General features: G+C 45.6%; 1 protein-coding gene across 1 annotated transcript in view; it reads left to right on the top strand.

Moving 5' to 3' along the window:
* adss1 (adenylosuccinate synthase 1) overlaps nucleotides 1–23,129 on the top strand; it is a 106,554-nt gene extending 83,425 nt beyond the window's left edge. Inside the window, exons 8-13 of the mRNA XM_072489850.1 lie at nucleotides 2,904–3,030; nucleotides 7,034–7,188; nucleotides 11,119–11,243; nucleotides 12,227–12,324; nucleotides 21,564–21,713; nucleotides 21,935–23,129. Coding sequence (XP_072345951.1) covers nucleotides 2,904–3,030; nucleotides 7,034–7,188; nucleotides 11,119–11,243; nucleotides 12,227–12,324; nucleotides 21,564–21,713; nucleotides 21,935–21,987 — 708 coding nt within the window. The 3' untranslated portion in view covers nucleotides 21,988–23,129. The remainder of the gene's footprint in view (nucleotides 1–2,903; nucleotides 3,031–7,033; nucleotides 7,189–11,118; nucleotides 11,244–12,226; nucleotides 12,325–21,563; nucleotides 21,714–21,934) is intronic.
* Nucleotides 23,130–23,925: the final 796 nt, after the last annotated feature.

The following is a 23,925-nucleotide window of genomic DNA, read 5'->3' as shown; positions in this document are numbered from 1 at the left end:
TATCATGAAAGGACCCAAGAGAACTGGAAAATTAATGCACAATGTAGAAGAAATATTGAGCTGAATTGTTTTGGCCGCGCCCACCGCAAGATCGCCACAGACGGGACAGGGACCATGTAATGGTCCATTGATCGCGGGCGGGAATTTCTGGTCGCCAGGATGGCGCGGCCGAAAATCCCGACCATTTTCTTTTAACTGAAAGTGGAGATGTTTACTTTGGTGAACAGAAGCTATTTATCATATTGGTAGAGTGAGCCTTTAGTTTACTGGTGACATTCTCTAGAGGTGCATGATTTAAATCCCATCCCAGAAAGTTCTGGTGAAAAAAGACTGATATTCAGGCTCCGAATATTGGGCTGTTATCCAGCAGGATATTCCAATTTAATTGGTATGGGTGCCCTCCAGATCATCATGAGGGTTGTGGGAGTGCATAAATACCTCCTGAATGCTCATATAAACATCATGCATAGACATTCTTCTCTCCACCATGTCAGTGAGCTCAAAAAAAAATCAACTTCGAGCTGGGGGACTGCCGTTCAAGCAAGCCTAGATCAAATTCTGCTACCTGGAGATTCAAATTGCATTCGACTGGACAGAGATCCACAAATGAAACCTGATTATTCTGGTGGAGGAAGTCAAAAGGGACCTGCAAAGATGGGACACATCTGGCAGAGGTCTGGGGTATAGAGGTTCCTGATCTGGCCAGGAGTGAGTGTGCAGAGTGAGGTTTGCCAACGCAACTCGTCATGGGAAGGTGGAAGACTGAGGGATTTGAGGGTCCCGGGATGAAAGCTCTAACTGATTGCCAGGTCTCTGTCCTTCTCCAATTCCTTCCAGAAACAAATATATTTGCTGGTGTAGATCCCACAGAGGATGTCCTCACTGTGCTTGTAGCAGCTGGGGAGGGCATACGCTGAAGATGCAGCAACGCCAATGCAGTTGGAAGCGGCACCATGTTGCAGCTGCCCATCAGGCTGATGAGAGGGCCAAAAGGGGAAGCCAGCGTCAGGCCAAGGTGTACAGGAGTCGCAGATCCTTCCATGAGCTGACGGACATCCTAGAAGACTGCGCCTCAACAGAGTGTCACTGTGGCATCTGTGCCAGGTCCTCACGGTCATGGCACCCCGTGGAGGAGAAACACGCTCCGGTGCCCGTGAAGACAGCACTAAACCTTTATGTCACCAGGCCATTCAGTGCTCGAGCGGGAACCTGTGTGGTATATCGCAATCTTCAGCCCACAGCAGCATTCGGGAAATGAAATTCCCGAATGTATGCCTGGGCAGCTGACTGTATCATCGTCGATCTAGAGCAGGCCCACCAAGATACCCGAGCTGCAGGATTTGCCATCATCATAGGGATGCCCCAAGTTCAGGGGGCAATCATAGAATCCCTACAATGCAGAAGGAGGCCATGCGGCCCATTGTGTCTGCATCCACCCTCTGAAAGAGCACCCTACCTAGGCCCAATTCCCCACCCTATCCCCGTAACCCCACCTAGGGGCAATTTAGCATGACCAATCCACCTAACCTGCACATCTTTGGACTGTGGGAGGAAACCGGAGCAGCCTGAGGAAACCCACACAGACATGGGAAGAATGTGCAAACTCCACAGTGTCACCCGAGGTTGGAATCAAACCCGGGTCCCTGGTGATGTGAGGCAGCAGTGCTAACCACTGCTACTTAATCGTTGGCACCAATGTCACCCTGCAAGACTGGGGCATCAAAGTGCCCTATATTAACAGGAAGAGGTTCCACTCCCTGAATGTTCAGATCGTGTGCGACTGCCACCTCAGGATGATGCATGTGTGTGCCCATTACCCTGGGAGGGTGCATGACAGCTACGACCTGCGGCACACGGAGATCCCTGGTGTCTTTGAGGACCACCTCAAGCTGATGGGTTGGCTCATGGAGGACCGTTAAGGTCATGGCTGATCATGGAATCATAGAATTTACAGTGCAGAAGGTGGCCATTCGGCCCATCGAGTCTACACCAGCCTTTACAAAGAGCACTCTACTGAAGCCCACGTATCTACCCTATCCCCGTAACCCAGTAACCCCCACTTAACTTATTTTGGACACTAAGGGCAATTTAGCATGGCCAATCCACCTAACCTGCACATCTTTGGACTGTGGGAGGAAACCGGAGCACCCGGAGGAAACCCACGCACTCACGGGGAGGATGTGCAGACTCCGCACAGACAACGACCCAAACCGGAATCGAACCTGGGACCCTGGAGCTGTGAAGCAATTGTGCTATCCACAATGCTACCGTGCTGCCCCACTGAGTAAAGAACCTACCTCTGACATCTGTCCTGGAACTGTGAAGCAACTGTGCTAACCACTATGCTACCATGCTGCCGTGATGGCCCGAGGGGCACTGCCAGCTGGCAAGCGCACTGCCAGGGGGTCAGGCTGGCATTTTTCCCACACTGTGGATCGGGCCCGGAGGTACCATGTCCGGGAGTGGGGGGGGTCCTGAGAACCCCCTTATCGGTGAGTTGGAGCTTGGGAGAGGGATTCGGGGGTTGGGCCAGGGGGAGTCGAGAGATCATCTTGCACTGAGGAGTTCCAGCGAGCGGAGCTGCTCAGTGCAGAAAACGAGACTCAGTGCAGTCTCGGCTGCGCCTTCCCCACTGAGGCCCCAATCTACCTGAATGGCCGTTCGATAGCGTGGTTTTTCTCTGCGCTCGGAGCACCGAGAAACACCCGGCTAATCGCGCGTGCTATGGGACTATGTTCCCATTCGGGTAGATCGCGCCCATAGAAAGGAATAAGAGAATTTCTGGGGGTACAGGGAACTTGCTGTTAACTGAAGCTTGCTCTTAATTAGAAAGCCTTATATTTCCAAATTATTTGCGTTCTTTAGCAAATGTATGCTGAAAGATTCTAACTCTCATTTGTTAGGAATTTGCTGAACGTATAAGGCCAATGGTGCGGGATGGTATTTACTTTATGCATGAGGCGCTTCATGGTCCAGTAAAAAAAATTCTTGTGGAAGGTGCCAATGCAGCTCTGCTCGACATAGATTTTGGTAAGTTTTTGAAACCGTGCATTTGATCAATTAAATAAGTGTGCATGATCATTGTCCATGTGGAGTTTGCACATCCTCCCCTTGTCTGCGTGGGTCTCACCCCCACAACCCAAAGATGTGCAAGGTAGGTGGATCGGCTAATCTAACGCCCCTTAATTGGAAAAAAAAAGAATTGGGTACTTTAAATTTATTTTTTAAAAGAATTTTTAAAAACTAAGTGTGTGCATAGCACAATCAAGAACTGAATCTGTAAAATTACTGAAAAGCCAGGTGCGAGAAACATGTATTTCGATGTATTATTTTAAAGCATGTTCTTATTAGCAAACATTTATCTCCTTTCCATCATGTTACTGCATGCAGATGAGTTAAGATCAATATTTGGCACAAACGAAATGTTCCCAGGACATATGAACACCTTTGTTGATCACTAACTTAGTAATTTCAGTGACACAAGAAACATCCGTGCTCCACTGCCGCATTCCAGACTAGCATCTGAGGACATCTGCTTTGGTTGTGGAGATTCAGCTAAAAACCAATGAGCCCAACCCAATTTCCTTTCAGGAGCAGGATGATCCCCAGGCCCAGTCATGTGGGAAATGGTAGCACAAGGAATCAGTCAGAAGTTCGTGGCACAAGTGTATTTTTGATGAGATTAATTGTTGCTGACGTTCAACAGGACAGGACACCTGTTAGACTGCTTACAATGCAGGTGCGCTCCTCGTTTGAGGTGATCAGGAATGGGGTGCAGGGTAAAACAAGCAGATACCAAAGAACAAAGAACAAAGAAATGTATAGCACAGGAACAGGCCCTTCGGCCCTCCAAGCCCGTGCCGACCATACTGCCCGACTAAACTACAATCTTCTACACTTCCTGGGTCCGTATCCTTCTATTCCCATCCTATTCATATATTTGTCAAGATGCCCCTTAAATGTCCCTATCGTCCCTGCTTCCACTACCTCCTCCGGTAGTGAGTTCCAGGCACCCACTACCCTCTGCGTAAAAAACTTGCCTCGTACATCTACTCTAAACCTTGCCCCTCTCACCTTAAACCTATGCCCCCTAGTAATTGACCCCTCTACCCTGGGGAAAAGCCTCTGACTATCCACTCTGTCTATGCCCCTCATAATTTTGTATACCTCTATCAGGTCGCCCCTCAACCTCCTTCGTTCCAGTGAGAACAAACCGAGTTTATTCAATCGCTCCCCATAGCTTATGCCCTCCATACCAGGCAACATTCTGGTAAATCTCTTCTGCACCCTCTCTAAAGCCTCCACATCCTTCTGGTAGTGTGGCGACCAGAATTGAACACTATACTCCAAGTGTGGCCTAACTAAGGTTCTATACAGCTGCAACATGACTTGCCAATTCTTATACTCAATGCCCCGGCCAATGAAGGCAAGCATGCCGTATGCCTTCTTGACTACCTTCTCCACCTGTGTTGCCCCTTTCAATGACCTGTGGACCTGTACTCCTAGATCTCTTTGACTTTCAATACTCTTGAGGGTTCTACCATTCACTGTATATTCCCTACCTGCATTAGCCCTTCCAAAATGCATTACCTCACATTTGTCCGGATTAAACTCCATCTGCCATCTCTCCGCCCAAGTCTCCAGACAATCTAAATCCTGCTGTATCCTCAGACAGTCCTCATCGCTATCCGCAATTCCACCAACCTTTGTGTCGTCTGCAAACTTACTAATCAGACCAGTTACATTTTCCTCCAAATCATTTATATATACTACAAAGAGCAAAGGTCCCAGCACTGATCCCTGTGGAACACCACTGGTCACAGCCCTCCAATTAGAAAAGCATCCCTCCATTGCTACCCTCTGCCTTCTATGGCCTAGCCAGTTCTGTATCCACCTTGCCAGTACACCCCTGATCCCGTGTGACTTCAACAGGATCTGACTTCAACAGAATCCAAAACCGGATTTGTGTAGTTAAAAACTTAAAACAAAACACTCCAGATTTATGTGATGTCTTTTGTTCCTAAAACAATTCAAAATTCGTGTCAGAGTACAAGAATTCCTCAGCTGCGGAGCAACCCTGACAGCATAACGAAAAACATTCTGCTGCTGAAAGGGTCTCTAAATTTCTAACCCCTCAAAGCCAGCTGCTTTTTATTATTTTTTTATATTTTAAAACTTAATCGCTCAGGAGAATCCAGAGCATAAAAAGGCAGTGTATAATTATTCATCATCAAATCATCTGTTCATCCCAACTTTATGGAGAAACAATTTCCTTCTCCAAACTTTCCTTTTTTTAAAAAAATCAAGCGGTGTTACATATGACCATTGACGTTAATCACATCTCTCGAGGGATGTGGATGTAGCTCCTTCTTTTCAGGGTGCCTTTTTTTAGTCGTTTATGGGATAGAAATTACAGTGCAGAAGGAGGCCATTTGGCCCATCAAGTCTGTACCAGCCCTTGGAAAGAGCACCCTACTCAAGCCCACACCTCCACCCTATCCCAGTAACCCCACTTAACCTTTTTGGACACTAAGGCCAATTTAGCATGGCCAATCCACCTAACCCGCACATCTTTGGACTGTGGGAGGAAACCAGAACACCCGGAGGAAACCCACGCAGACACGGGGAGAACGTGCAGACTCCGCACTGGCAGTGACCCAAGCCGGGAATCGAACCTGGGACCCTAGAGTTGTGAGGCAACTGTGCTAACCACTGTGCTACCATGCTGGGATGTGGGGCATCGCTGCCTGGGCCATCATTTATTGCCCATCCCTGAGGGCATTTAAGAGTCAACCACATTACTGTGGGTCTTAGGGACAGATTTCTTTCCTAAAGGGCATGAACCAGATGGGTTTTTAAGGACAATTAACAATGCTTTCTTAATTCCAGATTTTTTTTGAATTGAATTCAAATTTCACCATCTGCCATAGCGGGATTCGAACCCCGGTCCCCAGAGCATGACTCTGGGTCTCTGGATTACTAGTCAAGCGACAATACCACTTGCCGCTGCCTCCTGACTTTGAGTCAACTACTCACCATTGGAGATTTTCCACAAATCTATTTTCCTGTGGGAGAGATTACCCTCTAGCTTGAGGCTTGTGAATCATGTGCTTGTGTCCTTAGTCCAATATTTATTATCCAAAACGTTTAAATTCTTTGACCCAATACCCTTCCTTTCTTCCCTCAAGATTTTAGTGACAATGACGGAGCCAGTGATTGTTTCAAGTGAGATATGCTTTTAAGTGTAGCTCTGCTTTATCCTGCTGAATTATGCAGTCGTTTTTGCAAGCTGGTGTCTTTTTACTGTTTACTTCACAATAAAGTTAGTTAATGGGGAAAAAAAGAGAATAACTATTTTAACATCTATTCAAATAGTTATTCAAGCAGTGGATACAAAATACCTGGGAGTGGCAGGTAGATATTTCCAGTAATCAAGTAGTGCTCTTAACTGTGGAGTTTCACTGTTGTTTTTTTTTAAAACATCAATAAAGTAAATATTTAAGAAACAGATTTGCCACTCAGTGCAGGGCTTGAAACCATAATCCTGGGATCAGATCTCATAAGTGAGTTAGCCAGGCCATGTATGACCTGCCTCTACAAAGACTTTCTAATTTGAACAAGGGATCTAGTATGTTTATTAAAAATATCATCTAGTGGTTGAAGTTGGAGTGTGAGGCAGGTCTGAGCGTGAAACAGCAGTCGCCCACCATCTTGGTGAATCTATGCATCCACCATTGGCTGAAAGCAGGCAGAGTGTGCATTCAGAGCTGTTCCTGACACTTTTCCAACCAGTGGCAGGAGTTCTAGAATGGTTTTAATTGCTTGAACCTTTCTTCATTCACTCTATTTTCAACCAAATAGCGTCAGTGCCTAATTAAGGTCAAACATGCAATTCTGCATTGATAGTATTTTGACAGTATGAATAAGTAACCTAGGCCCATTTTGTTTATTTTTAGTACAATTTCTTGGAAAATGTTCAATTGTTTAATAAGGCTGTTTCCAGCAACTGCAATTTATTTATTTCTATTTCAAGGAACTTATCCATTTGTAACATCATCCAATTGCACTGCTGGAAGTGTATGCACAGGACTGGGTATCCCTCCATCAAACATTGGAGCAGTATATGGTGTCTTCAAAGCCTATACTACTAGAGTGGGTATTGGAGCATTTCCAACTGAACTAACAAACGTAAGTCTGGACTTTTCACATGAACAATAATAGAGTTGGAACATTGAGCATTTGAAGCACAATTAAAATTGCATCATGAACACACTTTACTCCCATCCATTTGAGTGGCAACGCCAATGCAAATCTTCTGACAATTGCCCAGAATTAATTTTCCACTCGTCATTCAATCTCTTATGTGTTTTCCCTCTCTCCCTTAAATTACTAAGCCCCCGCTTGTACTATTCCAGTGCAGTCAAAATCTGAAATTCACTGAATGAGAAAAATCACAAGTGAAAGTCCAGGCCTGCTCCTGCCCCCCATCATATTCCATTTTGGGATACCAACTCTGAACCACTTTGGATCCACTGAGTGAATAAATCTCGACCCTCGCCACAACCCGACTCTTTTGCCTTTCCTCGTTCAAGTCACCCAAGAACTTCAATCTGGTCAGGCAGTGGTGGAAGAGCAGGGATGATGAAGAAATACTATCATTTGATCTCACTCTCACAACCGTCATGGCGTCATTGTCTCTGGAGCCCCCACAAAGTGATTCCCTCCCTCTCCCCCAATGCACTATGGGAGGGTCCCCCCCGCATCTCTTCCCCCCCCCTCCCCCAACACCCCCACAAGGCACCCCTGACCCAGTGACCACCACGCAAAAAATGCCAGCTTGGCAGTGCCAACCTGGTAGCATTCCTCCCAGCTATCAATGCCACCTTGGTCGGGCCAGGCGGGTGCGCAGGTAGTACCGTAAGTGCCATGGTATCACGCTGCCCAAAGGGCATTCACCTGGGCACATCCGAGCCCCTGGGAGACCCCCCATGATTGCCATTCTGCCTGGTCCCCATCTCTCACCAGCTCTGATACTGGCAATAAGTGTACTTTAGAGAATAGTTTAGGAGACGATAGGGGATAGTTTAGGAGACGGGACATTCGATTAAACTCCAATCACAAGGCATGAGTGGTCTGCAGAAAGGATGGAGTGGGGGGAATGGTAATTCGGGTGCTAACTTACTGGAGGGCAGGTTCTGAAGCATTGGACTCCGATGAGCAGGCCTGCCAGAAAGCCTGTGTGAAATTTCAAAATCTGGAGGAGTCTGGCACCAACTTTGCACAGGGCTTTTTACAGTTTTAGGGCGCAATCTACTGGCCACGCTGCACCTGAACAGCAACTCGCCACGGCAGAGCGTGGCCGATAGAAGCCAGGAGACCCCGCTCCCGGGATCTACCCGGCTCGCAGAGCCTCGCGAGATCTAACACGATCTTGTGAGATGTTGCAATGTGAATCCCACCCATTGTGGGTGGGGTCACTTTTGGGCAATTCTGCATAGTACAGCGAGACACCTAGTCTCACTTTAATGTGCAGATTCCCGAGGCATGGGGTCTACCTCCTTCGTCTCAGAGACCTCGGGCAAGCGACGTCCTGCACTGGTCTCCACAAATGGGGACCAGACAGAATGACACTCATGGGGGGTCTCCCAGGGGCTCGGATGCGCCCAGGTGCATGTCCTTTGGGCAGCGTGATACCATGGCACTGATGGTGCCACCCACGCACCCACCTGGCCCAAGCAAGGTGGCGTTGATAGCTGGGAGGAGTGGCACCAGGTTGGCAGTGCCAAGCTGGCATTTTTTGCGTGGTGATCACTGGGCCGGGGTGTCTGGCGCGGGTGTTGGGAAAGGGGGGGGGGGGGGGGGGGGGGGGGGGATGCGGGGTGGGGACCCTCCCATAGTGCATTGGGGAGGGGGAGGAAATCACTTTGGGGGGGGCTCCAGAGATCATGACGCCATTTAAAAATGGCGCCTCGATCTCGCTGCACTGAGGAATTCCGGCAAGCAGAACCCCTCAGCGCACATAATGGGGCAATGTATAGCTTCACCCGCGCGTCCCAGCTGAGACCCCCTATCTAACGCAAGTAATGTTTTATAGTGTTGTGTTTCCCAAAGCTGCGAGCACTGTGAAGCAAGTGGCTAAATACGCTCGCTATGAGACTTTGTTCCCATTTAGTTAAATCCCGCCCTTAGAGTCCATCCTTTCCAGGGTGGAGGTGGTGACCATCACTTTGCATAGCTGTGAATCCAAATATGATGCTGCATCTGAAGGCTGATGTTGAGCTTCCATTGCAGTACAAGTAATAATCTTTATTGTCACAAGTAGGCTTACATTAACACTGCAATAAAGTTACTTTGTAAAACCTCTAGTCGCCACATTCCGGCACCTGTTTGGGTAGCATGGTAGCACTGTGGGTAGCACTGTTGCTTCACAGCTCCAGCGTCCCAAGTTCGATTCCCGGCTGGGGTCACTGTGTGTGCGGAGTCTACACATTCTCCCCATGTCTGCGTGGGTTTCCTCCGGGTACTCCGGTTTCCTCCCACAGAGTACTGCAGAGCCCCACCTGAGTGGTCCAAACATCAGAAGTAAGCCTTCAGGATGCCAGTGGTTTGATCGATGACGGATTGTATCACCTTATGCACCACATTGCATTCCTCCTCTGAGGCTCATTGAGGATGATGTATGGGTATCGTGAGCAATGCTTATCCCCAAGCAGACATCCTTGTAATTGCTGAGCCCTTCAAATATCTACGGCACTCAGGATGAATGAGTCATGAAAACTTCCAGGGTACCAGGCCAAACATGCATGATGTGCTTCTGATGATCATACCAGTTGAATTTTCAGGAAGTGGAACCCTTTCCTGTTAATGAACATCAGGTGCTGGTGCCATGGAGCTCTCAATGCCACATGTGTCCAATCGATTGCACCCTGCACTCTAGGGAAGCCTGAGATAGCAGAAAAGCTCCGAGATCTAGCAGCCTGGCTGGCTATATCATGTGAACTTGACATACTGATGAGCCTCACTGTAGGGGGCATCTGTCACTTCCTTGATACATTTATGTGTTGAGTACTGAGATGCCACATAGGTCCCCCTGGAATGACCCGCAGGCAAAATAATTGAGTGCAGTGGTGACGTTCAGGGCCATTGCCAGTGATGCCCTCCTGCAGAATATGGCAGATATGGTCCATCACCTTTCTTGACAAACTCAGACATGCACAGCATTGTCTGTCATTCATCTCCAGACAGGAAGGTCTTCTATGGTAAACACTTGGTTACGTGAATCGCCTCCGAGGGATGGGACTAATTTGCTCATGGTCTGTGTGTTGCTAGGGTTCCCCTGGACCAGGGACCTCCATTCAGGCCTCCTCTCGAAGCTGAGTTAAGTAGCACTGGGCCCTTCTCCTCATTCAGATCACTGCCATCAAGAAGACTGCATTGAGCACCAGCTCAATTATTCAATCCTCCTCCTCCCAGTGGACTTATAGATGCAACAGGTTAATGAATACTGGGCTAATATAGACCTCTCACTTGCAAACAGAAAGGCAATGTGACACCCTAGTGCTACTTGCTTTTCATTTATATAGCCTTATAGCTAAGGCACACATCTAGGTGACCATGGTGACAATCCTGATTCTTGACATCTCAATCCCACTGAGGTTTGGATGCAATCTTGAAATGTGCCACCTTAACAAAGGCACACCTGCAATTTCTGATGTGGTATGTTCACCAAGCTCAACTAGCATTTCAGCAATGACTGGATGCCCTTTAGCCCATTATTGATGCCTTCAGAAGTTTTGGGAGACTGTGTGCAGTTTGCACCTTCTCCCCGTGTCTGCGTGGGTTTCCTCCGGGGCCTCTGGTTTCCTCCCACAGTCCAAATATGTGCAGGTTTGGTGGATTGGCCATGATCAATGTGCAGGGTTATAGGGGATAGGGAGGGGGAGAGGCCCTAGGTAGAGTGTTCTTTTGGAGGGTCGGTGCAGGTGGCCTCCTGCACTGTAGGAATGCTTTGGAATTATTTGAAAGTATATATTTGTTAATGATGTTACATTGCTATTGCATACCATGATTAAGATTGCTTCACATGTCAGTTGCTGAAGTTGAACTGGAACATTTCAGGAAATCGGTGAACTGCTACAATCTCGAGGCCATGAAGTGGGAGTAACTACGGGCAGGAAGAGACGCTGTGGCTGGTTAGATCTAGTCATACTCAAATACGCAAATATGATCAATGGATTTACCGCGTGAGTACATTGGATCAGATTCTATTTCATGTCTTCACAGAAACAATTTTGATTTAATACCTTTATCTTTAAAATATAACACCACAGAGCAACTCATAGCCAAAGAACCGCTTCCCCCAAAGTATTTAAATAATCATTCAGCATTTACTGTTATGGCTCATCCAGAAAATCACCCCCTCACGGAAGTCACTGACCGGGATAAAAGAGAAACCGGAGTGGTATTCAATGGAATATAAATCAGGAAAGATGTAATATAGACTATTGATTTCTTCTTATCACCCGTTTACACTTAATCTCACAAGTCACTCCACTGTGATTTGGTTCAACGCTACCTCAAAAGTATTGTGCTGCCCTATTAGCTAATTTTAGGGCATTTACATTCCTTCTGAACTTGAGGACGCAGATAGCGTTTGTCAAAAGGCAAATATTTATTTTCTGCTCTTGACATTTGTTGGGCATTCATAGCGCTCAGCAAAATCATGATGAATAAGTTGATGTGGAGTGCAGGAACTACTGAGGCTAAGTTACTGCCACAATAGCAGCACAGTTAAGAGACCAGGATGCCACCTAATTTTCTCAAACTCCGAATGGTGTCTGACTATTTCCTCTCCTTTAAAAGGGCAATGTGCTTAAAAAGGAATATTGTACAGCTTCCTTCTCTCCAATAAAGTGTTCCTCAAAGTGTTTATTGGCCAATTGAAGAATAAAAGTCAAAAACACAAAACAATCTTCTCGGATATGCACTTGGAATTCTAATGTGCCAAAGAAAGATACAACGGAAGCCCATATAACTTGAAAAACTACATGATATTACAAAACACTTCTGTGTGCTCTGAATAGAATAAATGAATTAAAACACAGGGCGCTGTGGTGCATATCCACCTATCACAAAGAATACAAGTTGTTATGGAGACAGGATGTAGTTACTAAAGAATCGGTTCCCTCATTCAATTTTAACAGGAACATTATTTCTATACCCATAGGTTGGCATTAATGAAGTTGGATATCCTGGAAGTCCTTGATGAGATTAAAATCGGTTTAGCTTACAAACTAAATGGAAAGAGAATTCCTTATTTTCCAGGTGTGGTATGACAACACAACAAACAGCACGGTAGCACAGTGGTTAGCACAGTTGCTTCACAGCTCCAGGGTCCCAGGTTCGATTCCCGGCTTGGATCACTGTCTGTGCGTAGTCTGCACGTTCTCCCCATGTGTGCGTGGGTTTCCTCCGGGTGCTCTGGTTTCCTCCCACAGTCTAAAGATGTGCAGGTTAGGTGGATTGGCTGTGCTAAATTGCCCTCAGTGTCCAAAAAGGGTTGGTGGGGTTGCTGGGTTACGGGGATAGGTTGGAAGTGTGGGCTTAAGTGGGGTGCTCTTTGCGAGCAATGGTGCATACTCGATGGGCCGAATGACCTCCTTCTGCACTGTAAATTCTATCAACCAAATATCTTAACCTCATGATTAACAATCTTCTGAGATTCTTCAAATAGGAAATGTGCATTTCCATCAAGAAAATGGGCACAGCTTGAAATACCTAATCTTAACCTAACATATTGATGTGAAATTGCAGGGATCGAGTGTCACAAGCACCTTCAAATTATGATTCACTTTGTAATACAAAACAGGAAAAATTCGGACTGTCAAAATACAAATTACTGAGCCAGTCAGCATTTGGAACATATGTTTGATGTCACTCAGGTTTTCTTAAGAAAACTGACCCATCAAATAGTATATGTACATTTAAAATCATTCTTAATATCCCCTACAACTATTATTTTAGGCTGATGATAGAATGCTTTATTCTACATATAAGCGCTAGGACATGTTCATGACGTCATGGGGGAGATTGCCAACCTCTCTATAATGGACATGAGTTAGGTAATGTATCTTTGGCAACCAGCTGATTACATGGGATAGAAATACAAATAAATTTTCATACAAGGAGTGAGCTGTGAGCACAACTCGTGCTGGTCAGTGGCAGTTCACACACAAATGGGTATGAATTCAGGCAGGAATGTCACCATTTAAAGGTAACCTGCACCTCCTAAAGATTAAGGACAGCTCGCGAACCCTCCCAATGCTGCCAGCCCAGTCAGAGGACCAGGAGAGATGGTCGTTGCTGATACCTGCAAGAGACAGGTAAGTAAGAAGGAAATTTAAAATTTATCAGGCTGAGGTTGGGAGGGGAAACATCTCTGGGGAAATCCTCAGGGCCACAGGGGCTGCCCTCTCTGCCCACTGCCAGCTTTCTTGGCCATGGAACCTCGGGCTCCGAGGGATCCAAGCTGCCACCTCCCTTAAGCTGGCGGCCTCCCCGCAAGTCTGGGGGGTGGCAAATTGCCAGTAGCTCCATAAAATTGCCTTCCAATTCCATGAGCTTCAATTTTGGTTAACAATATTTGAGGTATTTACTGAATGACTGCGGGAAGTCCATATAAATAATATGCACAGACATTCGCCAATCTACAACTTCAGTCACGTCTTCCAAAGATTCAATCAGGTTTATCAAGCTCGACCTACCCTTGACTAAATCGTGTTAGCTCTCTCTGTTCAGCTGGATATTTTCAAGGTGCTTGCTCATGCTATTGTCAGTTATATTCTCCAGCAATTGAACAACAGATGTTAGGCTAACTGATCAACATCAGCAGACCTCCAATCCCCATTGGATGCAGGATTGGAGGTCTGCTAATGCTGTATCCTTGTTTATTTATATGTTCATGTACTGACTGAGGTTATTCGTGGGCCTGCCTTCTCAACCTTGCCCCTCACCTGAGGTGTGGTGATCCTCAGGCTAAATAACCACCAGTGAGCTCTCCCCCTCAAAGGGGAAAGCAGCCTACTTTATCCTTTTAAAAAAGTGAGCGAGCGATAGACTGAATAATTACAGTCGGACCTCAGTAGTGGGAAAATTACCGAAACCAAATTAAGGGACAGGGTAAACTGTCACTTAGAGAGGCATGAATTAATCATAGACAGTTAGCATAGATCTGTGAAGGGAAGGTCATGTCTGACTGATTTGATTTAATGTGTTGAGGAAGTGACAAGGAAGGTTGAGAAGAGTAGTGTAGTTGATGTGGCCTACATGGATTGTAGCAAGGCTTTTGACAAGGTAACAACAGACTGGTTAAAAAAATAAAAGCCAATATGATCCAAGGTTTTGAAACAAGGCAGATACAAAACTGGCTCAGAGGCAAGAATTAAAGGGTAATGGTTGATGGATGACTGGAGGGCTGTTTCCAGGGGGATTCCACAGGGCTCAGTACTAGATCCCCTGCCTTTTGTGGGATATTTTAATGATTTGGATTAAATGTAGGGGAACGATCAAGAGGTTTGAAAACGACACAAAACGTGGCCACATGTTTGATAGGAGAGAAGCTGTAGACGACAGGAAGGCATCAGTGGACTGGTCAGGTGGACAGAAAAGTGGCAAATGGAATTCAATCCTGAAAAATGCGAGGTGATGTATTTGAGATCAACCAAGCAATGGATTACTCAATAAATTAGAGGATACTGAGAGGGGTAGAGGGAGTGAGAGACCTTGGAGTGAATGTCCACAGATCCCTGAAGATAGCAGACTGGTCGATAGGGTGGGTAAGAAGGCATATGGAATCCTTTTTTTTTTTATTAACCAAGGCTAATATTAGAACAGGGAGGTTTTACTGGAACTACATAAAACATTAGTTAGGCCACAACTTGAGAATTGTGTGCTGTTCTGACCAACTCATAGTAGTTCTAATGTAAATTGGAATCACTAAGTCTTACAAAACCTGATTACTCAAAATACCTTCAAATGCCTGTAGGCCATGGGCAACACAGTGATGCAGTGGTTAGCACTGCTGCCTCATGGCGCTGAGTAGCCGGGTTCAATCCCGGCCCTGGGTCGCTGTCTGTGTGGAGTTTGTACATTCTCCCTGTGTTCCATGGGTTTCACCCCCACAACCCAAAGATGTGCAGGGTAGGTGGATTGGCCACGCTAAATTGCCCCTTAATTGGGAAAAAAAGATAATTGGATACTTAAACATTTTTTTTAAAGCCCGTGGGCTGGATTTGTACCTGAGACTAAGTGTTGACGCTGGGGCAAGATTTGTGGACTTCCACGAATGCAAAACTGGCACCGAGCTTGGACCAATTCAGCGACTGCAGAGAGGCTAGCACCGGCACCACGTGGAACACAATCGATTCAATTGAAAAACGGTGCGGGATTCGCCGGGTCCGTGATTGACACTCGGGTGGCTGACAATCATCAGCCACATTTATACATTACACAGTAATCCCAGCAACAAGGTGGCACTGGTTACACTGGAACGCGCCCATCCCGGTAATGGGTCGCCTAGGGCCAGAGAGCACCTAGGGGAGTAATCTGGGGGTAACACCTATATGACCCTAAGTTCACAGTGGGCTGTCGGCGGCGTATGAGCTGCGTGGCTGCCTTGCAGGCCGCAGCAATGGTGTTCCGTGCCAGTCCACTATGTCTCCATAGCCCACCTTCTGACCAACCCCGCTGCTTCTCCAGGCCCTGACAAGCCCCCCAGCCAGCGGCACAACCGTCAGCAAACTATGGTGATGTTGGGCACTTTCCGTACTCTCTCTCCCTCAACACCGGTTTCATGACTTTTAAAAGCATAAGTGAACCGTGCTGTTGGGTACTCAGCCCATTGGAGGCAGAGAATCGCAGAGGCCCTGGAGAATATCGGGTCAGGCCCGCTGCTAATATGCAAATGCTGTTCATTGTACGTGTGTTCCGGACCGCATTGCCGCCACTGTCAAAGTGACGGAGAATTGTGATTTGATGTCAAATCGGCACCTGCCGCTATTTTGGCATCCGAACCTATTCTCCGCCCAGCCCAATCGCGCTTCCCAATTTCATCAGCCAATGGAGAATCCTGCCTCATATTCTTGCAAACTACTTTTGTTGTTTACTGGATGATCATGCACATAATAGGAGGGAGCAAATGTGTGCTGAAGGAGAGGAAACATCAGTTCAAGTGCTGACCCCAATGGAGGGAGCCTCCATTGATGGACTGGGCAAAAGGCAGGTCAGAAGGGTGCCCAGTACCAAGGCCAGAGGATATTTGGTACATGATGTTCAGCCACCTTTTCTTCTATTCTTCTTCTCACTGATCTGTTTCCTCTCTCACTCAACAAACTATTGGTGGTTTGTGCTGCCATCCATCTGTTTCTGCTCACTGTCGCCACTATCAGCTATCCCTGTCCCTGTCTTCTCTTCCCAGGTCCATCTGAAGTCCAGGGCCCAGTTGTATCAGTAAAATAGGAGCACTGTCCTCTCAAACATGCATTGTCATTCAATCTTACCCTTTTTAAGCATTAAAGCTGAAATCAATATACTTTAGAATGTCAGTTAGAGGGATCTACAGTGGAAGATCACCGAGACAAGTACGGAGCAGCAAAGGCAGAAGGAAAAGATATCCCAGGAACCAACATATCACAGGGAAGACCCACATCCAGGCTTATTAAAGAGAGCATAGATAAAGAGCATTAGGGCCCAGCCTATAAAAGAACACTGATGACTATCCAGCATCAACTACTTGAACTGCCTGAAAGGTAACCTTTCACATTGTTGAATTGCTCTTGGAGTGGTCTCATTGCCCAAGGCATCCAACTAATACAATCAACCATTAAACATTTGATCACTGAGGTGCACAGCATGGTCATTAGTTACAGAGCCTGTAGTGATAGCTTTGATGGATATCCTTTCAGGCTCCAGTTACCAAAATCTTCAACTTGCCGAGCATGAATGAAAGCACGAACGGGACACCAAACCATCACTTCACTCCAACACTTGCTGAGGCATAGACCTATGTAAGGCAAATATTGTCTTCTCTCAGGGTGACAGCACACCTGCTCCCCTGACAGTTGCTCAGTGCCTGCATTGATGTCAGACAGACAGCTGGGCCAGATTGCCCAAGCTGTCGTTCAGATGCTGCAGTCTGCAGCTGTGTCCCTCCGGGTTTGAACTTAGTGAGGTCGTCAATGAACAAATCTGGAATATAAAGTTAATCTCAGTAATGGTGACTATGACAACTATCATCGATTGTTGTAAAAAAAACAAAAATCTGCTTCACTAATTCCCTTTCAGGAGGGAAATATGTCGTCCTTATCCGGTCTATCCTACTTGTGATTCCAGACACACGGCAATGTGGTTAACTCCTTAAACTGCCCTCCAAAATGGTCCAGCAAACCATTCAGTTTAAGGGCAATTAAGGATGGGCAATAAGTGCTGACCTTGACAGCAATGTCCACGCCCGATGAAATAAGGAATTTGCAAACTGTATTGGTGCTTTAAAAAATTGGTGCTGCAAATACTATAGATAGCAGCCAGTATTGTTACTACATGTAATTACTACAGTAATTTCCCACCTACAGTTGCTGACAGGGCCCTCAACAGTGTGCGGTCCATCTCCTGCGCCACTATCCTCGCCCCATCCCCTCCCTCCCAGAACAAGGATAGAGACCCCTCGTTCTCACATTTCACCCCACCAGCCTCTGTATGCAAAGCATAATCCTCCGCCATTTTCGCCAACTCCAGCATGATGCCACCACCAAACATATCTTCCCTTCACTCCCTCTGTCAGCATTCCACAGAGACCGTTCTTTCCGAGATAATCTAGTCCACTCCTCCCCCATACCCAACACCTCTCCCAACACCCATGGCACCTTCCCATGCAATTGCAGAAGGTGTAACACCTGCCCCTTTACCTCTTCCATGCTTAACATCCCAGGCCCAAAACACTCATTGCAGGTTAAGCAGCGTTTCGCTTTCACCTCTTTCAATTTGGTCTTTTGCATTCGCTGCTCCCAACGTGGTGTCCTCTATATCGAGAGACCAAATGCAGTTTGGGTGAACGCTTTGCTGAGCACTTTCGGTCTGTGCACATTCAGGACCCTGACCTTCCCGTTGCTTGCCATTTCAACACAAGACCCTGCTCCCATGCCCACATGCCTGTCCTTGGCCTGCAGCAATGTTCCAGTGAAGCTCAACGCAAACTGGAGGAACAACATCTTATCTTCCGGTTAGGCACGCAACAGCCTTCCGGTCTCGATATCAAATTCAACTTCAGATGATTAGCTCTACCCCATCTCGACCCCTTTGTTTTCATCACATTTCATTTTAATAGTCTTTTACCATTTCTTTCTTTCTTGTCTTTCTTTATATATATTTACCCCCCCCCCCCCCCACCTCATCCTTCTTTCCTTAACTTTTCTCCTTTGCTTCCCCCTTCTTCTCCCTCCACATCTACATCTGTCACAGTTTACCCTCTGATGTTAGCTTCTCTGCTGTTTGGTCTTTCACACCTTTTGTTCTCTCTGGGGACTGCCATTAGCACTCTTTCCCTTGGTTTCTGTGGCTATTAGCACCGTGTTCCCTTGGTTTCTGTGGCTATGATTCATCTTTCATTCTCTCACTCCGTAGTATAAATATTTCCCACTTTCTCTGTCTTTTAGCTTTGACAAAGGGTCATCTGGACTTGAAACATCAGCTCTTTTCTCTCCCTAAAGATGCTGCCAGACCTGCTGAGATTTTCCAGCATTTTCTCTTTGGTTATTACTACATGCCCTTGTCCATTTTATTCAACTTGTCCATGGTTGGTATGGTATTTTCACACCAGTTAACTTGGACCATATGGCCAGAGAAGAAGTGTGTTGGGACTCAGCACAGACTCTTAACTCCATTTTAGAATTATGGAATCCCTACGGTGAAGAAGGAGGCCATTTGGCCCATTGAGTCTGCACCAACCCTCTGAAAGAGCACCCTACCTAGGCCCACTGCCCTGCCCTATCCCTGTAACCACCATAGCCCCACCTAACCTTTGGATGCCAGGGGGCAATTTAGCATGGCCAATCCACCGAATCTGCACATTTTTGGACTGTGGGTGGAACAGTACATAAATAGTATATAAGTATTAAATGATATGCACAAGAGTATAAAAATATCCGAATAACACGGCTCAATTTATTCTTTTGGAAGTCGGAGAACAATCAGTCAGATGATACATTGCTGAAATTCTGCAGTGGCTACATCATTGTGTGAAATAATTTTTGAACTACAATACTGAAATCAGTTTTACTACATAAATCAGGTAGCTGTTGACCCACTAATGCCATTATTGTTCAAAGTGTCAGTGAGGAGAACGCATGTGTTATTTGAGATCACGGTGGTTTTTAATGGAGGGGGACAGTATATGATCATTAACATCTTCCCTGTCCAGCAAATTAGGCTGAAATTTACACCGATATTCCGTTGGTGCAATTTCTGGAGTATCCCAGTGGCTTACCACAGAGTATAAAGAAACGGTTTCAACCAAAGGAAAACCAGCATAAGCAATCGAAGCCCGATGAAAGTGGGAAACCGACATCATATTCCTCTTTAACTCTTGCTTTATGCAGCAAAGAATGAAACCATTTAACTACTACTTATGAACATAAGGTGCAGCCAGGTTGAGGAAATGCAATGGAAATGTTTTAATTTTTAAAGCAAAGAAGATTTAGGAAATAAATTGCAGAAAAAAAAGACTTGCTGAAATGAGAAAAAGCAAAACAAAATAGCTGAAATAAGACTTTAACTGTAAATCTACAGCGTGTTGAGAACTAACAATGATTTTCAGAAACTTGTGAGCATCTTGAGAGATGCTCTTCATGAGCAGCAAAGGGCTTTGGCAAAGGTATCACGGAATCAGCTTAAAAGGGTGAAGTAGTTCGTTGACAAGCCACGGCCAAACCTCTTAAGCCTTTTAGCCAGAAATCAGTATCAGGGGCGAAATTCTCCCGAAACAGCGCGATGTCTGCCGACTGGTGCCCAAAACGGCGCCAATCAGACGGGCATCGCGCCGCCCCAAAGGTGCAGAATGCTCCGCATCTTTGGGGGCGGAGCCCCAACATTGAGGGGCTAGGCCGACGCCAGAGGAATTTCCGCCCCGCCAGCTGGCGGAAACGACCTTTGTTGCCCCGCCAGCTGGCGCGGAAATGACATCCCCGGGCGGCACATGCGCGGGAGCGTCAGCGGCCGCTGAGTTTCCCACACGTGCGCAGTGGAGGGAGTCTCTTCCGCCTCCGCCATGGTGGAGACCGTGGCGGAGGCGGAAGGGAAAGAGTGCCCCCACGGCACAGGCCCACCCGCGGATCGGTGGGCCCCGATCGCGGGCCAGGCCACCGTGGGGGCACCCCCCGGGGTCAGATCGCCCCGCGCCCCCCCCTCCCCCAGGACCCCGGAGCCGGCCCACTCCGCTTTGACCCGCCGGTAAATAGGTACTTTAATTTACGCCGGCGGGACAGGCAATTTATCGGCGGGACTTCGGCCCATCCGGGCCGGAGAATCGAGCAGGGGGGCCCGCCAACCGGCGCGGCGCGATTCCCGCCCCCGCCGAATCTCCGGTGCCGGAGACTTCGGCAACCAGCGGGGGCGGGATTCACGGCAGCCCCCGGCGATTCTCCGACCCGGCAGGGGGTCGGAGAATGACGCCCCATGTTTCAGAAAAAGTTTTCAAGCGATTGATTTTGATTCAATTCGCATTTACTACAGTTGTGTTGATCCTTCTTAGAAGCTTTTACTGTTCTCTATTATTAAACTTTATTTCAAGTGTGAGACTATTCTGTATTTTAGAGCCCCGTCCCACAGCGCAGTGTGTTTCATAGTAAATCCGTCGCTGAGGAACAGACACACTACAGCGTTGTAGGTTCAGCATTGATTTTTGTCCATTCCAGATTATAACCACAAGCTCCCATTTTTCTGGATTACTGCAGCTGGCACTGATGTTGTCTTTTACAGTTCCTCTTGACCTATCTATTGTTTCTTTACTTGTCCCATTACTGCCCCCTTTTGCTTTGCGACATCTCTTTTGCCATTCAATCACTTCTACTCTATCCCCTTTGTTCTTTCCTCCTCTACTGCCTCTTCCTGTTTCAAAACCTGTCACAACTGTAAACTTTGCCAGTTATGATGAAAGGTCAACAGCCTGAAAATGTCAACAACTGTTTCTTTCTCCTGACTTGCTGAACTTTTCCAACGTTTTCAGATTTCCCGCAGCCACAGTATTCTGCTTTTGTTTGATCTGAAACCGATTGACCTCACAAAAATGTACTATCAGCTGTATATGTAATATCCTTTTACTCCTCTTCAACATTTTGAAGTAATAGGTGGACAGTTGAAATCATAAAGCACTAATAATGATATTATCACTTGTGACTGTTCTCAGGTATTCTGACTTCCAGCTTAATAGTTATTTCAGTTATAATAGTGTATAATTTGTTATACCTCATGCCCTGATAGCAGAATGAGTATTATTTATTGCTTCACTCCTTCAGCAAACCAGGAAATCCTGAACCAAGTTGAGGTTGAGTATGAAACACTTCCAGGCTGGAAGAGCAGCATTATCAATGCTCGGACATGGGATGATCTGCCACCAAAGGCTCAAAACTACATTCGATTCATTGAAAACCATGTGGCAGTCCCAAGTGAGTTTTCAGGAATAGCAATGCAGGGAAGTTACATGATAAGATTTTATAAGCAATTAAATGTCAGATACATTTAAACAGTATATTCATCAATATCTGCTTTTCAGGACACTTCCTTTTACAAATATTTACAAAGTCTTCTAATAGTGAAGAAGCAGCATTGACTTATTTTGTTACATAATCATTGACAGTGACTGAAATATGTGTTTGTTTTCTTTCAGTTAAATGGATTGGTGTTGGAAAATCAAGGGAGTCTATGATCCAGCTTTTCTAAACATTGGAACAGGATAGGATTGGAATAATTTGAACAATTAACCCTGACCCTATTTCCCTACATAAATTGAAGACCAATGTTTGTGCATTATGGTTAAAATATTCCTGATATTGTAATAAGCATAATTAATTTACAATTTAAGATCTACATATAAACAGTAATGAAGGTCATTGTTAGCTGGGGGCATAGAATACTTGAGCACCACCATATCCTTACTGTCCATTATTGACATTGCTAAAACATGGAAAATTACACATTAAATATTGAATGAGTGTAATCTAAAATTGTGAATGGATACTGCTTTGACTGGACAAATGTTTACAGTAAGATCACCGAAACCACTCCACAATTTATGCTCTTACTAGACTTTGTGTTTAAAGACTATATTTGCATCTAATTTTTATTTTAATTAAGTAGCATAGTACAAACAAATGAATGAGGATCCGCAATGTTGGATCTATGCCCTCTTTGTATTATTTGCCACGATTTATTCAGAAAACCCTCTGGTTGCAGCTCCACTTAGTCATGGGATGCAAATCATATCCCGCAGCTCCGTGTGCTTTCAAAAGAATACATATATACAATAGGCATTTGTTTTGTCGTGTATTTCACTCCAAAAAGGAAGTGCTTTTATTTTTAATAGCTTCAGAATTGTTTTGCAATAGATATACTTGTAGGAAAATCCAAATGTAAACTATTTATCTAATGAAAAATAACAATGTATAGGGTTAAGTGTGAATTCTGTATTTATTAGACATTAACAACAGACAAAAAAATGTTTCTCCAAATGCCTTTTCAAACCTGTTGAACTTTGCAAAGTAGAGACAGCGCTCTTATTTCCAAGTGCCCTGTAAAATGTATTCAGCACAGTCAGTAATGCATGCCTTAGGATTATATAACAACTCAATGAGTCGAGTTTCACTTGTCTGTTAATTATAACTTACATCAGGGTTCATGTTGTATGATGAATCATATTCTGTCTTCCAGCGATAAGTGTCGGGTAGCCCGTATACATCTTTAAATACTTTTTTAGTTGTCGCTTCTGCTTGAACATTATTGTATGGGTCAAGACACTTTATTTCTTCAACAGTTCTTGCATACTCATGACTGTAATGTTTATTAAATAGTCAATTATTAATGAACACGTTTAAGCATTTGCAATTTTTCATTTCCAAGTTTTATTCTTTATTTACAATGAGAGGCCAGTTAATCGGACATCAGTAATAGTATAATAGAGAACAAGGAAATGGCAGGACACTTAACCAACTACTTTAGTTCTGTCTTCACGGAGGAAGACACTAATATCTTGCCAGAAATGCGAAGACATCAAGGGCCTCGTGAGAAGGAGGAATTAAAGGAAATTAGCATTGGGGCAGCACGGTGGCACAGAGGTTAGCATTGCTGCCTCACGGTGCCGCGTACCCAGGTTCGAAGCTGGCCCCAGGTCACTGTCCGTGCGGAGATTGCACATTCTCCCCGTGTTTGCATGGGTCTCACCCCCACAGCCCAAAAAGATATGCAGGGTAGGTGGATTGGCCATGCTACATTGCCCCTTAATTGGAAAAAAAGAATTGGTTACTCTAAATTTAAAAGAAAGAAAAAAAATGGGAATTAATATTACTAGAAAATAGTGCTAGAGAAATTATTGAAACTGAAAGTCCATAAATCTGATTAGGGCCTGTTGATCTACATACCAGGCGTTAGTAATTGGCTGGCTGGCTTGCCAATTGATGGATCTATGTGTCTATTCGGAACCCTGGATATGCGTTACCTCTTAGTTCCCAAATAACAGAGATTCCAGACTGAACTTTTTGACAAAGTTATTTGAAACTTTATTCGTCAGCTTTTTAGTGTCTACTGGTGATTCAATTTCAGGTCAAAATTAGGAGAAAGTTCCAACTAGCCCTGCAGCAAGCTAGTCAGATCGATTGTCTTTCG

This window comes from Scyliorhinus torazame, chromosome 2, assembly GCF_047496885.1.
Source record: "Scyliorhinus torazame isolate Kashiwa2021f chromosome 2, sScyTor2.1, whole genome shotgun sequence".
In the NCBI taxonomy this organism is placed as follows: Eukaryota; Metazoa; Chordata; class Chondrichthyes; order Carcharhiniformes; family Scyliorhinidae; genus Scyliorhinus; species Scyliorhinus torazame.
Note: the sequence above shows the minus strand (reverse complement) of the source record. Positions and strands in the feature narration are given on the sequence as shown.